General features: G+C 49.0%; 1 protein-coding gene across 1 annotated transcript in view; it reads left to right on the plus strand.

The window, feature by feature from the left end:
* Positions 1-19,133, plus strand: part of LCT (lactase) — a 48,103-nt gene that overhangs the window by 27,384 nt on the left and 1,586 nt on the right. The window contains exons 7-15 of the mRNA XM_068969467.1: positions 86-731; positions 1,886-3,433; positions 4,273-4,541; positions 7,583-7,873; positions 10,077-10,275; positions 11,812-12,014; positions 13,800-13,909; positions 15,533-15,667; positions 18,555-18,778. Of these exons, the coding sequence (XP_068825568.1) occupies positions 86-731; positions 1,886-3,433; positions 4,273-4,541; positions 7,583-7,873; positions 10,077-10,275; positions 11,812-12,014; positions 13,800-13,909; positions 15,533-15,667; positions 18,555-18,778 (3,625 nt within the window). The remainder of the gene's footprint in view (positions 1-85; positions 732-1,885; positions 3,434-4,272; positions 4,542-7,582; positions 7,874-10,076; positions 10,276-11,811; positions 12,015-13,799; positions 13,910-15,532; positions 15,668-18,554; positions 18,779-19,133) is intronic.

Genomic DNA, 19,133 nt, shown 5'->3' on the forward strand with positions numbered 1-19,133 from the left:
ACCATCGTTCTCATTGACTTGTTGCTGACTTGTGGGTGGTGCAGCTCTCACTAAGTCCTGTATTTCCTTCTTTCTTCCTCACAAGGTGGCTCACATGGTCCTCAAGGCGCATGCCAAGGCTTGGCACCACTACAACAGCCACCACCGCCCACAGCAGCAGGGGCATGTGGGCATCGTGCTGAACTCGGACTGGGCAGAACCCCTGTCCCCAGAGAGGCCCGAGGACCTGAGAGCCGCCGAACGCTTCCTGCACTTCATGCTGGGCTGGTTCGCACACCCCATCTTTGTGGATGGGGACTACCCGGCTGCCCTGAGGGCCCAGATCCAACAGATGAACAAGCAGTGCCCCAGTCCTGTGGCCCAGCTCCCTGAGTTCACCGAGGCAGAGAAACAGCTCTTGAAAGGCTCTGCTGATTTTCTGGGTCTGTCCCATTACACTTCCCGCCTCGTCAGCACGGCCCAAGGAGATACCTGCATCCCCAGCTATGATACCATCGGAGGATTCTCCCAGCATGTAGACCCCACGTGGCCCCAGACCGCATCCTCTTGGATTCGCGTGGTGCCCTGGGGCATAAGGAGGCTGTTGAAGTTTGTATCCTTGGAATATACAAAAGGCAAAGTTCCAATCTACCTAGCTGGGAACGGCATGCCCATAGGGGAGAGTGAAGACCTCATCGATGATTCCCTGAGAGTCGACTACTTCAACCAGTATATCAATGAGGTGCTCAAGGGTAAGAACATGGATATGCCGGTGATTGAGCATGGGTGGTACTTCATCAAGTCTTCAGAGTTTTGTTTTATGGGACAAAAAACGGTCTCCCATGGAAAGGAAGCCAGAAAGTAGTGTTTGTAGTAATAGTCAGCTCTTCATATCAGCCTCCTGACTCTTTCCCTAAAGGCCTTAAGTCTTTGCTTTTATATTCCTAGTCCCTACAATGCTCCTTCTATGCTCTGCCCATCTGAGTCCTAACCATTCATCAAGCCTCATCATCTGTTGTTGTTGTTGTCAGCATGTGGCTTGCAGGACCTTAGATCTCTGACCAGGGATTGAGCTCATGCCCCTTGAATTGGGAGCATGGAGTCTTAACCACTGGATCACCAGGGAAGTCCCCTCCAATCCTAATTCTAGATAAACAATGTATATAACCTTACAGGCTTTGCCTTTACAAGCCTCCCCTATTTTATAGCAGAACACAATTCAAGTGCTTCCTAAATCGGTGTCTTCTGGGCTGCAGTGCTCAGTTCAGTCCAGTCACTCAGTTGTGTCCTTTGTGACCACATGGACTGCAGCACTCCAGGCTTCTCTGTCCATCACCAACTCCTGGAGCTTGCTCAAACTCATGTCCATCGAGCTGGTGATGCCATCCGGCTATCTCATCTTCTGTCGTCCCCTTCTCCTCCTGCCTTCAATCTTTCCCAGCGTCAGGGTCTTTTCCAACGAGTCAGTTCTTCACATCAGGTGGCCAAAGTATTGGAGTTTCAGCTTCAGCATCAGCCCTTCCAATGAATATTCAGGACTGATTTCCTTTAGGATTGACTGATTTGATCTCCTTGCAGTCCAAGGGACTCTCAAGAGTTTTCTCCAACACCCCAGTTCAAAAACATCAATTCTTTGGTGCTCGACTTTCTTTATAGTCCAACTCTCACATCCATACATGACTACTGGAAAAACCATGGCTTTGACTAGATGGACCCTTGTTGGCAAAGTAATGTCTCTGCTTTTTAATATTCTGTCTAGTTTGGTCATAGCTTTTCTTCCAAGGAGCATGGCTGCAGTGCTAAGAAACCCCAAATAAACACCTCTATTTAAAAAATAATAGCAGAGACTTTAGAACAATCAGTAACAGAGACTTTAAAGCAGTCCCAATTTTGTTTTTCTCCACAGCTATCAAAGAAGACTCGGTGGCTGTTCAGTCTTACATCGCTCGTTCCTTCATTGATGGCTTTGAAGGCCCTTCTGGGTATAGCCAGAGGTTTGGGCTGTACCACGTCAACTTCGATGACAGCAGCAGGCCAAGGACTGCCAGGAAATCTGCCTATTTTTTCACCAGCATGATTGAAAAAAACGGTTTCCTCAACAAGGTAGTAAAAAGACAGTCATCACCCGGTATAGCAAACGTCTCCCGGAAAATCAGAGCCTTCACTTTTCCATCCGAGGTGCCCTCCAAGGCAAAAGTGGTCTGGGAGAAGTTCTCCAGCCAACCCAAGTTTGAGAGAGATCTGTTCTACCACAGCACATTCCGCGATGACTTTCTGTGGGGCGTGTCCTCATCAGCCTATCAGATTGAAGGAGCTTGGGATGCTGACGGCAAAGGCCCCAGCATCTGGGACAACTTTACCCACACACCAGGGAGCAACGTGAAAGACAACGCCACTGGAGACGTGGCCTGTGACAGCTATAACCACCTGGATGCCGATCTGAACATGCTCCGAGCTTTGAAGGTGAAGGCTTATCGCTTCTCCATCTCCTGGTCTCGGATTTTCCCAACTGGGAGAAACACTTCTGTCAACACACATGGTGTTGATTATTACAACAAGCTGATCAATGGCTTGGTGGAAAACAACATCTCTCCCATGGTGACCCTGTTCCACTGGGACCTGCCCCAGGCCCTGCAGGACATTGGAGGCTGGGAGAATCCTTCCCTGATTGACTTGTTCAACAGCTACGCAGACTTCTGCTTCCAGACCTTTGGTGACAGAGTCAAGTTCTGGATGACTTTTAATGAGCCCACGTACCAGGCCTGGTTGGGGTATGGCTCAGGGGAATTTCCCCCAAATGTGAATGACCCAGGCTCGGGACCTTACAGGATTGGCCATACAATCATCAAAGCTCATGCCAGAGTCTATCACACGTACGACGAGAAGTACAGGCAAGAGCAGAAGGGGGTCATCTCCTTGAGCCTCAGTTCCCACTGGGCAGAGCCCCAGTCGCTGGTCCCCAGGGACGTGGAGGCAGCTGACCGGATGCTGCAGTTCTCCTTGGGTTGGTTTGCCCACCCCATCTTCCGAAACGGAGACTACCCCGATGCCATGAAGTGGAAGGTGGGGAACAGGAGTGAACTGCAGCACTTGGCCACCTCCCGCCTGCCCAGCTTCACGGAGGAGGAGAAGCGGTACATCGCAGCTACCGCCGATGTGTTCTGCCTCAACACTTACTCCTCCAGGATTGTGCAACACACGACACCCAGGTTAAACCCACCCTCCTACACAAGTGACCAGGAGCTGCTGGAGTGGGAGGACACTTCCTGGCCTGCCACAGCCATGAACAGGGCTGCCGCCTGGGGGACGCGGAGGCTGCTCAACTGGATCAAGGAAGAGTATGGGGACATCCCCGTTTACATCACTGAGAACGGAGTGGGGCTGACAGACCCCGAACTGGAAGACACCGACAGGATATTTTACCACAAAACCTATATCAACGAAGCTTTGAAAGGTACGTGAGGGTTCGTGTTCCCCTTACAGAGCCTCCCGACATCCGTATGTCAGGAGCCTTGGCAGAATGGAGTGCAAACCATCAACAGGTCTCTCGCTTATGCCTTGATCCTCTAACTCTTTCCCTGTCTGAGGTTACATATCCCTTTGGAATCTGAAAAAAAAAAGCAATGATCATCGCCCCAAATGTGCACACAGAATCCCACAAGAGTATTTTCATTATTGACCAACTACTGTGTGACAAGTACTATTCTAAGCGCTGGGGACACAGCAGGGAACAAAACAAACAACTTTATGCTGACAAGGAACTTATTATATTCTGGTAGATTCCATTTGTCAGGCTTCTCTGGTGGCTCAGATGGGAAGAATCTGCCTGCAATGCAGGAGCCCCAGGTTCTATCCCTGGGTCACAAAGATCCCCTGGAGAAGGGAATGGCAATCCAATCCAGTATTGCCTGGATAATTCCACGGACAGAGGAGCCTGGTGGCCTACAGTTCATGGGGTCACCAAGAGTCAGACACGACTGAGTGACTAGCACTAACTTTCAGGTTCCGTGTACCCTAGAGGAATAACCTCTAAAGTGGGCTAAGACTTCTGAATTTCAGATATGCCCCTTTACTCCAACAAAAGAATTTGATTTTGCAAAGATCAGCCATTAATACTTGTTACGGGGTTATCAGTATTAACAAAACGATGATCTATCACGGCACACATTGCTTGTGTGTACAAGTCGATGGTTGAAGACCGCCTGAAGTGAGGAGCCAGTGCGTGGCTGTGCTTCTTGGGCCCTGACCTTCCTGGTGTAAAGCTGTCCTCTGCCCTCTGTGCAATGTCCGCAGCCTACAGACTTGATGGTGTCAACCTTCAAGGATATGCTGCCTGGTCCCTGATGGACAACTTTGAGTGGCTGAATGGCTACACGGTCAAGTTTGGACTGTACCATGTTGATTTCAATGACGTGAACAGGTCTCGCACAGCAAGAGCCTCAGCCAGGTACTACACAGAGGTCATCACCAACAATGGCATGCCGCTCTCCAAGGAGGATGAGTTCCTATACGGACAGTTCCCCAAGGACTTCATCTGGAGTGCAGCTACCGCCGCATATCAGGTGAGGAGTTAACCATCTACAGGAAACCTACTATGTGCCAGGCTCTGTCAGGGCTGCAGAGGGCAGGCAGGAGCAGTGGATTTTCACAGACCTGTGGGTAGGAGGTACAGGCACCGCAGGGTGGGGATGGAGGGGCGTCTGGGAGGCCCTCTTCCCAGACAGTCTGGCTTCTTCACACCCCCAAATTCAGATGGACAAGTACAGTTAGAAGGGCCAAGCTGAGATAGGTGTTAGCAGGCCAGATGGAGCAGGTGGAACCAGGCAGAAACCCTTAGGCAAAGATGTGCAAATATGAAGATTCTGAGCTGGATGCCTTTTTTTCTTACCTAGTATCTTCCAAGCAGACAGTTTGATCAAAATGACTATCATGCGGACCTGGGCCTTTTTCTGACGTCCTAATAACCTCATACCGTTACCTCATTCACGCTAAATGAAGCTCACTAATATAGAAAATATGAGGGTTCACTTTTCCTCAGAGAAATGAAAGCTACGAAGTGAAGTGTGACTTGCCCAGGCAGTTAAGGGTGCGACTCTGCTTTACACCTCCTGCCTCCTTTCATTTGCTTTGATCCAGGAGTGGGGACTCTGTATTCTCAGTGTGGAACCTGGGTGGGTTCTGAGCTGACCTGACTCTGGGTTGCTCAGCCCTTGAGTTTTTTCCTAGGTGATCACAGCTGCTGAAACTGTTTCCAAGAAAGGTGAGGGTAGCCCCGCCAGATGACCAGACTACCGTGATATAGTGACATCTCAGACCAAGTTTTGCGGTATGCAGACGTACATTAGCTAAGCACACAAACATAGAAACTATTCATATGTCTTGTTCCACGGCCTGGAAGAAACCATAGTTCTTGGTCCTCTTTGGAGCTCTGGTCAACACTGAACATGAGATTCATTGGAGGAAATGCCAAGATTTCAGAGACAGAATCCTGTTACTCTTATTTGAGGGAGACAGAATTCTCTGTAGAAAGGTTTCTCTAGCTGGGCCAACTGACATTTGGGGCTGGAGAAACTCTTTCCTGTGGGCCGTCCTATGCACTGTGGGTCCATCCTGTGCGCTGTGGGCTGCCCTGTGCACTGTGGCCTGTTCTGTGCAGTATGGGTCAATCCTGTGCACTGTGGCCCGTCCCGTGCACTGTGGGTCTGTCCAGTGCACCGTGGGCCCGTCCTGTGCACTGTGGTCCGTCCAGTGCACCATGGGTCCATCCCATGCACTGTGGCCTGTTCTGTGCACTATGGGTCAATCCTGTGCACTGTGGCCTGTCCCGTGCACCGTGGGTCCGTCCTGTGCACCGTGGTCCATCCCGTGAACCATGGGTCTGTCCCGTGCACTGTGGTCCGTCCTGTGCACTGTGGTCCATCCTGTGCACTGCGGGATATTTAGCAGCAAACCTGGCCTCTGCCCACTAGATGCCAGTAGACCTCTCCCCCAGCTGTAACAACCAGCAATGTCTCCAGACATTGCTAAGTGTCTCCTCGGGGACAAATAGTCCCTGGGTGAGAATAGGCCCCATGGGTTTCCAGCTGGACTTATTCTAGGGCCAGGGAAAGGGTCTTATTCTAGGGCACGGGCTGCAGGCCTGAACCAGGTATTACTGTGACAGTTGGTGAATGGTGGTTTTTCTCAGTCCATCATTGCTTTTATATTTATTAGGTGGCATTCAACAGAAAGGTCGAGTTCTGTCTTTCCTTCTGCTTTTTTTACACTTTATTTACATATGAATACATATTGATATGTATCAAAAGTGTAGCCTCATGAAGTTGTATTTTGTTCAGTGGGTTATACTTTTTCATCATCAGTATGTGGATACTTCAGTCGTCTCACATTTTGCCAGGTGGATGGTCCTTTATCTAAAGCCTGTGTCCTTTTGAGGTGGCCCATCATTCTTTGAGCACTTTCCTAATTCTTTCTGGTACGCCAAGATGTTACAAGCGTCTTCTGTCTTTTCTGCCCCAGCCCTGTAATCAGCCATTTCTCTAATGAGCCCTGGTTTCTTTTATTGCATAAGGGCATCTAGAAACCAAGATCTAGGTGCTTAGTGTACTCACGGGCCATTACTTTTAGGCCCTCTAGAAGTGGACAGAGAGAGGAAATACATGTGTACACACACAGTGTGTGTGCACATATATCTATTTCTACACCCACCCACACACATCTTTATGTATGTTAAAAAAAACACCTTGATACCTCCAAGTCCAATCCTACTCCACAAGGTTAATGCTGGCCTTCCCGCTTTTCATATTCATACTCTTTTCTCCAATGATGAGAAATCTAACTCCGAAAATCCTCAACATAGTCACATATTGTCTTATCCCCCTGCATTAACTAGTCTCCCAACCACCAAGCCGTCTCCTCCACTCAGATGGACAACACCTAGTGCCTTCCCGCTGCTCCAACGCCCTGCCACTCTCACAGGGGCCGTGCAGGCCAAGCCTGGGTGTGCATTCTTGGTTAAAAACGCCACACTGCCTTAGCTGCAGCCAGTCACAGAGTTTCCCACCATACCTGTCAAAGTGTTTTAAAGTAATTTATAGACATTACATGTCTTGGACTACCTAAGCCCATGGGTAGGCCTTTGCCCAGTGGCTTGTGGTCAGTTTCCCTGTAGATTAGGTGAAAGGAGGAAAAAGAAGCACAGAAACAGTGATACCGTCCTGATTAGAAACTCTGCCTGCACGTCTGGCATCACTGGGATTTGTCTGACTGTGCTTGGGGTTAAGGCACATCAGATTGTTCGTCGAAACGTTTAATGAGCACCCACCATACACCAGACGTTGCTGCACTGACAGCCGGGCCACCAAGACGGAAGATGCCACGTCTAGTCTTGCCTAGTCTTGCTGGAGGGAAGCCAGTCAGCAGACACATAACTGCTCAGTGCAGAGTGGTCGTCCCATGACGTTCAGAAAGTGTGCACAGGAAGCCACAGTTCAGAAATCGGGGGAGCAGAGGAGGTCATGCTGACTTACGTCCTGACTCAGGACTCCCCCACTGACAGGAAGGGCCTGACTGCGTGTCTGACTTGACCCTGTCTTGTCATCTTAAGATCGAAGGTGCATGGACAGCAGATGGCAAAGGACTCAGCATCTGGGACACGTTTTCTCACACACCCCTGAAGGTTGAGAACAACGACACAGGGGACGTGGCCTGCGACAGCTACCACAAGATTGCCGAGGACCTGGTCGCCCTGCAGACCCTGGGCGTGACCCACTATCGCCTTTCCATCTCTTGGACCCGCATCCTCCCTGACGGGACCAACAAGTACGTCAATGAAGCGGGCCTGAACTACTACGTGCGGCTCATCGACACGCTGCTGGCCGCCAACATCCAGCCGCAGGTGAGGTGGGGCCCTGAGCAGGCCTGGGCCAAGTCCACCAGCGGGAGCCGGCTGGGCTGGGGAGCACATCTACTGTGAAAAAACAGTGCTGTTGCCAAGTTTAATTTTTGAGTTGCTGTGAAGATTTTCCTTCTGTCCCCGACCACCCCTCCCAGCTATCTGTTCCCCTCCTTACAGGTGACCAGGGCTGCTGAGTCTTCATGTCCTTTTGGGTATCTGACCAGTAGGCAATATGTGTGTGTGTGTGTGTCTGCTTTTTCCTCATGGTACGATTGATACACATAGTTTGATACTTTTTATTTAACAATAGTTCTTACAGGTATTTCCATATCCAGATGTATTTTCCCCATTTGTTCTGTCTTTTGAGTTATGTGGAAACTGTACCTCACTTCTCTAATCACTTCCCTACAAATGGACACTCTTCCCTGTTTTCACTCTTCCATTGTAACCAACACTACAATGAGTGTGTATGCATGCTAAGCCGCTTCAGTCGTGTCCAACTCTTTGCAACCCTATGGACTTCGGCCCACCAGGCTCCTCTGTCTGTGTAACTGTAGTTACATAATTACACTAGGATAGATGTTTATAGGATGTGGTCCTAGGAGAAGAACTGCTGAGGCAGAAGTTCGTGTGCTTTTGAGCCATGAGTTTTTATGAATAATAAAGCTCATGTGGGGGCTTCCTTTGCCGTCACCAGATCTTTTACGCTCTACTTGGGAGCCTAGGAACTCTTTTCCTTTTCTCCTGGGCTATTTATAATAAAGGGCCAGAGGGCACTAGCTCCAGGTACTGGTGTGTCCTCTGCTGCCGTGATTACGTACTGCAGCCGGAGTATAATCTCCGAATTATAACCTCCTTCTTCCCACCCCACAAAGCAGAGACTTTTACAAATGAAGGTGCTACCTGGGTGACTTTCCTGGTGGTCCAGTGGCTAAGACCCGAGCTCCCAGTGCAGGGGGCCTGGGTTCGATCCCTGCTCATGGAACTAGATCCCGCATGGCACACCTGAGAGTTTGCATGCTGCAGCTAAGACCCAGTGCAGCCAAATAAATAAATAAAAGTAAGTCCTTAATTTTAAAAAGCGCTACCTGCACTCCTCACACTGCTAACACTGCAGGAATAAGTTAGTCATGCAGCGTTTATTACAGTTCACGTGAGTGCCAGCTGTGATGGAGATGGGAGGGCTAGTGGCTGTCCTGTAGGACCCCAAGATCAGGGGGAATTAATATCCATTACACACAATTCAGAGAGAACACAACTGAGGGCAAAATTATTTTGTGGTTCTTATTTTTCAAATAGGGTTTAAGCTTTTATATATTTATAGATTTTAAACTTTTATTTATTTTTGGTTGCATCACATGGCTTGTGGGATCTTAGTTCTCTAACCAGGGAATGAATCTGCGTCCTGGGCAGTGAAAGCTCAGAGTCCTAACCACTGAACCATCAAGGAATTCCCTGTAGTTCTTAAGGACATTGAGACAAGGCAGAAAAGTGATATGGCCATTGAAACCTTCAAGGAGGTGAGGGTCTTAAAAAAAGAAGAGAATTTGGGTGGGTGCATAGGCAGGGAAAGGGCATTTCAGGGAAAGGGAAAGACTGGGTCTAAGCTGAAGACGGTCGGCAGCTCAGTGGAGACCCTGGCATGGGTGTGTGTCAGGCGCATCGAGGGAAGACCCAGGGGAGGAAAGGCCACCACATGGGTGTGGCCAGCAAAGCGCTCCCACTCCACAGGAAGCACCTCCAGACACACTAGATGTCCCCGGGGATGCCCCTTAACAAGCAAAATGCCTCCCTCTTGAAACCCTCAGAGCATTCTATCCAGGAGGTTCTGAAGCTCTAGCATTTCTGATCCTTGATTACAGTCATAGCTAACATTTGCCAAAGAGCTGGCAGGATGTCAGTCACTTTTCCTGTCCTCTGCTGTGTGATTTAGGCCCCACAGTGATTCTGGGACATGGAGGCCTTAGTGCCTGGTAGGTGGCAGAGCTGAGACTCAAACCCAGGCTTCTCTGATCCAGTTGTATGAACTTTTCTTGCACTTCAGCTCTACTGTCCTGTCCTTCCCGCCAAAGAACCTTTGAAGCTTTTTTGTCTCATCATTCATCCTCATCCTTAGCAATAGACATTTATGTTGGTGCATAGAGCATCGGTGGGCTCCCATGAAAAGCAGGTTGATGGAAGCGCTGGTCTTGCATTTTCACAGGTGACTATTTACCACTGGGACCTGCCCCAGGCACTCCAGGATGTTGGGGGCTGGGAGAATGAGACGATCGTACAGCGGTTTAAGGAGTATGCAGAGGTGCTGTTCCAGAGGCTGGGGGACAAGGTGAAGTTTTGGATCACACTGAACGAGCCCTATGTTGTTGCTAACCAGGGCTACGGCTACGGGACAGCAGCTCCAGGTAAAAGTCTCAGACCCCACTGGTCAGCAATCGGAGGGTGGTTTTCTCAGCACCACTGACAAGGCAATGCCTCAGAATTCCTGCCTCCCCTGCCGCCCCATTCTGACACCACGTCTGCTGAACATGAACCTCACATCTCAAACCACCAAATGGCTTCTTTGCTCTGTGCGTCTGATCTGCCTCTGATAGAAAGCTCCCTGAGATCAAGGGTGCGAAGTAATTGATGCAGGAAAGGACAGTACATCAGGCTGCACAGATCCACAGTGGGTTGGGGTTTTTTTTTTTTTGCAACTCCCCAAACGCCAAAGTTCCCAGTATTTGATTTGGCTGACCTGGGCATAACCTGATGTGAACCAGTATAAGGTTGGCATCCCACTCAGTGTGAAACTTCAAAAAATTCTGCTGCAGATATATCCGTGTCTTTAATTATGGAGAGCTGTCCTGAGCCCTGCCGGGGTCATATGTAAATATGTTATATGCAACTTATTACTTTTCTAAGACACAGAAACCTTTTAACTCCTAAATACATAAAATTCTGAGTTTTTTTTTTAAACAGAAGTATAACTGGCTTACAATGTTGTATTCCTAAGACTATTGAATAAGGAACTGTGGACATGTCCTTGCTCCTTGAGAACCCTCTGATTTTCCTTTTCTCTAATTCTGAGCCTTAGAGAGTAAATTTGTGTTCATTTCTGTGACTTCTTGGGATTATGTGTCCCAGCTGGGAAGAGCCATGGGGAGATCTGCTTCGACTCATTATCAGATGCATCAGCCATTGGTCCTTGGCTGACGTTTTGGTTTTTTGTTCCTCCAACACGAGAGGCTGCGTCTCTCATGACGTTTGCTCTCGAGGAATCTGTGTCTGCTGCTTCCATCAGCTATACGCTCCAGCTCTTTGACAGTGGGCCCCCGAAGAGAGTCAGGATGCCAGCCCTTGAGGCGCACACTCTTCCAGGTACTCTGCCCGAGACACGTGAGCCACTCTGTGGGTGAGGGCTATAGAACCCAACATCGAGTGCCTTCTCTTTGCCAGACACAGGGCTTCTGGGTGCTTCACCACACACTATTCACAAGGAGTCTGTATTGCTCATTTTCTAGAGGAAGAAACAGAAAGGCTGAATTACTCACCCAAAGTTCCATGGTCAGCCAGGGAGAAGTGGAGCCAGGATCTGAATTCCATTCTCCCTCAAGAAAAAATCTGCAGTCTTTCTCCCAAACACCAAGAGGCCATCTGTAGGCAGAAAGTGATACTCTTAGCCACATTTGTGCTGGGTCTTCATTGCCGTAGCTGCAGACTGAGGGCTCCTCTCTAGCTGTGGTGCCTGGGACTCTCACTGCAGGGGCTTCCCTTGTAGCTCTAGGTTCTTGGGCTCAGTAGTTATGGCACACAGGCTTAGTTGCTCTGAGGCACATGGGATCTTCCTGGACTGGGGATCGAACCCATGTCCCCTGCATTGGCAAGTGGACTCCCAACCACTGGACCACCAGGGAAGTCCTGGCCACATTTATTCTTCGCTGACGTCTATGTACTTCCAGGAATCTCCTTTAGGCCCGGCACTGCCCCCTACATTGTTGGCCACAACCTAATAAAGGCTCATGCTGAAGTCTGGCATCTGTACAATGATGTGTACCGTGCCCGTCAAGGTGGCATCATTTCCATCACCATCAGCAGCGACTGGGCTGAGCCTAGAGACCCCTCCAACCAGGAGGATGTGGAGGCAGCCAGGAGATACGTTCAGGTCAGATTTTCCTCTGGGTGTTGTTTTTACTTTTTCTCTTTCCCCCTCCTGTCATGATCTAATGAAAACAGAATTATACTGTGAAACAAAGATTAAGGATCTAGGTTTTGTTTTGCTATTACCTTATTTTGTGCACTTGGGAAAATCATCTAACCTTTTAATATCTTAGTTTTCTTGTCTTTAAAATAGACGTGACCTAACTACCCCACAGCTTTGCTGGAATGAAAGTTCTTTGGGGTTGTGTTTTCTTTCAAGTCTTAAAAAATCGGTCATACATACAACTCTTACAATAGAAATTCAGCCTCTCCAATCTGTGGTTTGACTATAGGACTGGGCTGCAATGTCACACTTCACCTCTAGGCGTCACTGTCTGATTTTACTTACTCTGCCTAAGACTTCCTTAAATTGGAATTCTGTGAAACACATCAGCGCCCCAAATTTTCTAATTCCATGTGTTTAATATAAGGACTTGCATCTTTTAGTCATGGAATGTTGCTCTTAGGAAGTAGAGACACAAGTAAGCAGGTGCCAACATGGCCCGCCTTATTTCAGTCCGGGTCCCTGAAAGGAGAAAGAGAGAACAGCCCTCTTCAGGCATAGCTCGTCCCCGGCTCCTGCTACTGTCTCTGAGAGGTTGGAAGGCGCCCTCTTCGTGTTTCAGGATCAGGAAAGAAAGGCAAGCACCTCTCTTTCCAGACTGCTCCCCACATTTGGCCCTGAGGAGAGCATGCAGACTGGCATTTCTGAAAGGACACCAATGGCCTTGGTTTGTCAAATCCTTCACAAAGGAACTTGATAAAAGTGGTCAAATGAATTAAGTGCAAACAAGAATTTAATGTCCCCATTTGGTAGCCAGCTTGTGGGGGGTGGGGGAAGCCTGGACCAAAATTAAGGCATTCCCTCATTTCAGATTCACAGAGCTGATGAATTAGAGCAATAATTCATTTTCGGAAATCAAAAACAAACCTGAAGAAATGTCACGCTGTAGTCTCATCATCAGTTTGTCAGTGAGCTGTGATCCGCAGCCCAGGACAGTGATCCGCACACCCCCTCGTGAATTCAGCTTCCCCGGAAACACAATTCCTCAGCTTCCAGTGAACTGAAGCTTCTTTTACTGGAGCGAGTATGTTCTAAACCTCATCTCTGGCTGAGAATGGAAGGCTGCTCTCACTCCACATTCCAGGCAGCAGCCAGCAGTTGCAGGGAGGATGTGATGAGGCAAGCCTCTCAGGACCCACAGCGTCACAGCACTCAAGTGCCATGCATACCCTCTATGGGTTAAGGGTGGCCTGAACCTTACTCGGGAAAACAGACAGGAAAGCTCCCCACTTTAGGGCTGCAAGTCCAAAGCCCATGAAGAATCACCCTTTGCCTGGGTAACCAGGAGAGCCTCTCATCTCTGCCCACCCTAGAAGGTTCTGATGGGTCCTTAGGCATTAGACCTCCTCTGTGGTCAGTGAGGGCATCAGGGCCTGGAGGCTTGGAGTCTCTCCCCGTCTTGGGCCCGGCCCTCCTAAGGGCAGCCAGGCACCATCTAGCAGGCCCAGGGCTCCGTTCAGTTCACATCCCTCCAGCCGCAGTGGGTAGGAACACAGCCCTGCCCACAGTGAGCTCCCAGCACGGTGACAAGACCCATGGGCATTTAAACTGCAACATGGGAACAGTTTAAGACTGGGTGGGGAGAAGGAGGCCTGAGGTCAGTGACTCCAGGGCAGGGAGCCTGCTGTCTCCCGTGGGCCTGCCTGTTAATGCCAACGCTGACTGTCCCTCCAACCCCCACTGCAGTTCATGGGAGGCTGGTTCGCACATCCGATATTCAAGAATGGGGATTACCCTGAGGTGATGAAGACGCGGATCCGTGACAGGAGCTTAGCGGAAGGCCTCAACAAGTCTCGGTAGGTCCTGGTGCCACACCCTCAGCCACTGAGGCTCCTGGGTGGCTGGCACAGGTGCTGTTGGGGTTGCAGAGGAGTGTCTTAGGCAAGTTACTGTCTGAGCTTCCATGCGTGCTGCAAAGACAACTCAAGTGTCTGTGTGGAGCTCTCAGTGCCGGACAGGCACGGCTCTGACAAAGGCAGTTGCTCTTGCTATTCTTCCGAATAGGCAGGACGTCTGGGGCACCCACTTCCTGGTGGCCCACTAGCTCCCTCTTTGAGCCTCCTATAGCCCAGCTGTGAGGATTAAGTAATCCACCCCAGCCCTTACATCACGCATGTGCTGGCCTGGTTAGGGCAAGTCTTGCTGAGCCGAAAGGTCTGATCTGTCAACCCTGGTCTCCAACAAGCAAGTGAGTGCTCCAGTGCATCAACACAACCATGCTGAAGCACCTACTGTGTACCAAGGCCGAAGCCAGGCCCAGCAGGGTCCACATAGAGGGGATTCTAAGTATGGCTTCCTCAGGTGCTGACACACCAGCTGGGAAGACAGTGACCTTCATCACTCCAAGGAATTCTATTCCCCAATTTCTTCAGGCATTGAAGACTCAGAGGAGGTCAGGGCAGGCTCGGTCGACCCAGGAGACTTCCTGGACAAGACAGGGTATCGGCTGACTGGGCCTTGACAATGAACAGCACTGGGGAAAGCAGAGGGCTTTTGACCCCAGGGGAAGGGTGTGCGCACTGGCCGAGAGGTAGAAGTGAGGGGAACATGTACTGCAGCGATTGGGACACTGGCCCAGCAGCAGGGACAGCCGGGGCCACGTGGCAGAGCGACTGCAGGCTGGGCACGGGTGCTCCCTCTTGAAGCCACAGGATCTGAGGAGCCCTTGCTGGCTCCTGAGCAGGGAAGTAAAAGGTATGGCAGGGGTGGTGTGGGGAACTCAGGCCTTAGTTTTGCCCCAGTATTTCAGAAACTCCAGGAAGTAAGGTTCTTTCCTAGGTTAATGGTAGCAGGAAGGTCAAGATGAAGTGTCAGACGCCTAAGCAGGGCATTCTCTCAGCAACCCTAAACCAGCAGCATGTGGTCAGGATCTGGGAGAGGGGGACCTCCAAGTGCTGCACACAAGGGCATGTTAGTCACATGACACAGAAAAGTCTAAGAATACATGAAAAAAATGTAAATATGTATAGGAATGAGTCACACAGCAGAGACTGGCACAACACTGTAAATCACTTATACTTCGATTTTTTTAAATATATATGGAAAATGTTCCACTAGAAGTTTAAAAAGAAAGGGCAGTAAAATCATGTGAGCAGAAAAGTCCAGATCTCAAAAGGTCAATTCAATTTGTAAAAGCATCTCCCCTACTAGTAAGGACAGACTTTGGAGAAAAGAAGCATGTCTAAACAAACCACAGTAAAAACTTAAAACCAGAAGAGAGGGTCTGTGAGGGAGGTGAGGTCTGTGTCCTGGTGGAAGGAGGCTCAGGCGCTTTCAGCAGCACCTGGGAGGGCCTCTCCTCGCTCCTGGTCAGCTGCCCATGGGCACCTCGGGTATCTGAGTTTAGAGCCCTCCACCGGCCCTGCCCTACGACAGGCTCTTCCCAACGCCCCACGCCCTTAATGGCTCTTCCCGCCCAGGCTCCCTGAGTTCACGGAGAGTGAGAAGAGCAGGATCAACGGTACCTACGACTTTTTTGGGTTCAATCACTACACCACTGTCCTGGCCTACAATCTCAACTATGCCTCTTGGATCTCTTCCTTCGATGCAGACAGGTAAGGAAGGGCGGCTGGAACAATCTTTGGGAAAGATAGCAAAGTGCCCTCTCTTACTTAGAGGCCTGTACAGCCTCTGAAACTGCCTCCTGATGCTACGTATCCTGGGGTTTGCAAGACAAGTCCCAAGTCCTGGTATACACCTCTATCAGTCAGACAGTTATACAGGCTATGATTTCCAAAACGCTTTTCATTAAAGCAGACAGGCTTAGAGTTTTAAAAAATAATTAAGACTTTACATATATATATATGTTTTTTCATCAGATTTTTCTCACTTATCAGATGTATTTCAGTTAAAATAATTTTCTTTTTTCCCTTTGAGGGTAAAAGTTAAACTATTTCTCTACTACAGTAATGTATGTTCACAGCAGACACATTAGAAAGCAAGAAGAGAAAATTCGTATCATTTCAGGAGTGTATATATGTGTATAGGTACCCTACCTCTCTTTATATATATGGTATATATATTACACATAGCTTATATAGTAGGTCAGAAATTTCCCACAGGAATACATTACAGAAAAACAGGATTACACTTATGCACAGTATCTGTTCCTTTTTTAAAAATTGCTAAATAATATTTATTGAGACATTTACAGACATTTTATTTAATAAAATCTAATACTTACAAAGACATTTTATTCCCCATTTCAGGAGGAAACGTTCACTGTCTTCTGTGGGTTTTTTTCCTGTAGACATTCTTTATTAGATGAAGAAAGCTCTTTGGTATGGCTTTGTGTTTGCTTTGTCGCCTGTGCCATGCGGCAGGCAGGGTCTGAGTTCCCCTGCAGCGGGAGTGTGGAGTCCTAGCCACTGGACTGCCAGGGAAGTCCCTTTCGTTCCTTTTCTGACAAGCGCCTTTCCACATCAGTAGCTGTGAATCTGTCCGGAATCTCTGGAAACAAGGGCCGACACCCCCATTCATCCTCCAGCCAGCAGTCAGGCTTGCTGAGAGGGGCTGAGGTGGTGCCCCTGCTGGCTCCCGTTTCAGCACCCACTCGACTGCTACCTCACCGGTCCTGGGACTGTCTTCCCAGCACCTGTGCTCAGCTTATGAAGTGTTCCACATTCAGTGCAGCTGAACAAGATAAATCCAGCTGCTGGTAAAAGGTTTTTTTTATTGAAGGACTGTGAGTGTTAAATATCTAAATGGCTGGTCCTTATAATGAAATGCGTGAGCCTGTGCCTCCCCTGGCGGTACGCCTTTGGCAAATGTGATACCCTCTCTTTGCCCATCACTGGAGAGAGAAATAGGGTCTTGGGCACTTAAAGCAGGTCCTAGCGTATCTACCCCATCATCACACTAATGGGGGCCCAAATATTCGTTCCTTTGGGTGTACCACCTGTTGACCAGACATAGGTGACTCAAGGGAGCCTCTTCTCTGAAGACCCAGCGCTAGCACTCCATGCGAGTGCCAGCACCCTTCCACGTCTAGTGTGAGGTGTGCCCTGGTACCGAGCGGCTTGGAGAGTTAGGTCCATGAACAAGTCCGTTCCTGTGTACTGGTGGAAAGCTAGACCAGAGAGTTTAGGTGGCCTATCCAAAGTTACACCAGCACTGATTGATATCACTACAACCAGTGAAAAGAGAAAAGTAAAGTAATGCTCAAAATTCTCCAAGCCAGGCTTCAACAGTATGTGAACCGTGAACTTCCAGATATTCAAGCTGGATTTAGAAAAGGCAGAGGAACCAGAGATCAAATTGCCAACATCTGTTGGATTCTCAAAAAAGCAAGAGAGTTCCAGAAAAACATCTACTTCTGCTTTATTGACTATGCCAAAGCTTTTGACTGTGTGGATCACAACAAACTGTTGAAAATTCTTCAAGAGATGGGAATACCAGACCACCTGACCTGCCTCCTGAGAAATCTGTATGCAGGTCAAGAAGTAACAGTTAAAACTGGACATGGAACAACAGACTGGTTCCAAATCAGGAAAGGAGTACGCAGAGTATATCATGAGAAACGCTGGGCTGGATGAAGCACAAGCTGGAATCAAGATTGCCAAGAGAAATATCAATAACCTCAGATATGCAGATAACACCACCCTTATGGCAGAAAGTGAAGAGGAACTAAAGAGCCTCTTGATGAAAGCAAAAGAGGAGAGTGAAAAAGTTGGCTTAAAACTCAACATTCAGAAAACGAAGATCATTGCATCCGGTCCCATCACTTCAAAGCTAATAGATGGGGAAACAATGGAAACAGTGAGAGACTATTTTGGGGGGCTCCAAGATCACTGATGGTGACTGTAGCCATGAAATTAAAAGACGCTTGCTCTATGACCAATCTAGACAGCATATTAAAAAGTAGAGACATTACTTTGTCAACAAAGGTCCGTCTAGTTAGAGCTATGGTTTTTCCAGTAGTCAGGTACGGATGTGAGAGTTGGACCATAAAAGCTTAGCACCGAAGAATTGATGCTTTTGAACTGTGGTTTGGAGAAGACTCTTGAGAGTCCCTTGGACTGCAAGGAGATCCAACCAGTCCATCCTAAAGGAAATCAGTCCTGAATATTCATTGGAGGACTGATGCTGAAGCTGAAACTCCAATACTTTGGCCACCTGATGTGAAGAACTAACTTGTTGGAAAAGACCCTGATGCTGGGAAAGATTGAAGGCAGGAGGAGAAGGGGATGAGGGAGGATGAGATGGTTGAATGGCATCACCAATTCTATGGACATGAGTTTGAGTGAGCCCTGGAGTTGGTGATGGACACAGAAGCCTGGCGTGCTGCAATCCATGCAGTAGCAAAGAGTCAGACACGACTGAGCGACTGAACTGAAAAGTCAAAGATTTTTTTTTTTTTAGCGTAAATCTTGTTCATGCTTTGTGCAGAGGGTCTCTTGGGATTTATACACTGACACCTAATCTCTAGTTTTGAACTTGCAGGGGAGTGGCCTCCATCACAGACCGCTCCTGGCCAGACTCGGGCTCCTTCTGGCTGAAGATGACCCCTTTTGGCTTTCGGAGGATCCTGAACTGGTTGAAGGAGGAGTACAACAACCCCCCGATCTACGTCACAGAGAACGGAGTCTCCCACCGGGGAGAAGCAAACCTCAACGACACTGCCAGGATCTACTACCTCCGCAGCTACATCAACGAGGCGCTCAAAGGTATGACGGGCCTACCCCTCCCTCTACGTGCACCTGTTGTTGGAAACGTCTAACGTCTGCAGCCGATACTGCACCGACGAGTCTCAGATGAGAGGATGAGGCTTCTACCTCCTTTTGGCTTTAAGCCTTTTGGGGGGGCTGCACACTAAGATTTTTCCTTCCTAAAGCTCAGCAAGCAAAACCCAGTTGCCTGATGCAGCTGGACCCGAGTTCCTGGCAAAACCCAGTTGCCTGATGCAGCTGGACCCCAGTTCCTGGTCTGCCCTTTTCTCTGTCTGAGCCTCCGGTGTCCATGTCCCTGGAAAGCGGCGCCCTCTTGTGGACAGTCTGGGTAGGGCCCAGGAGGGATAGGCTG

This window comes from Capricornis sumatraensis, chromosome 3, assembly GCF_032405125.1.
Source record: "Capricornis sumatraensis isolate serow.1 chromosome 3, serow.2, whole genome shotgun sequence".
Lineage (NCBI taxonomy): Eukaryota > Metazoa > Chordata > Mammalia > Artiodactyla > Bovidae > Capricornis > Capricornis sumatraensis.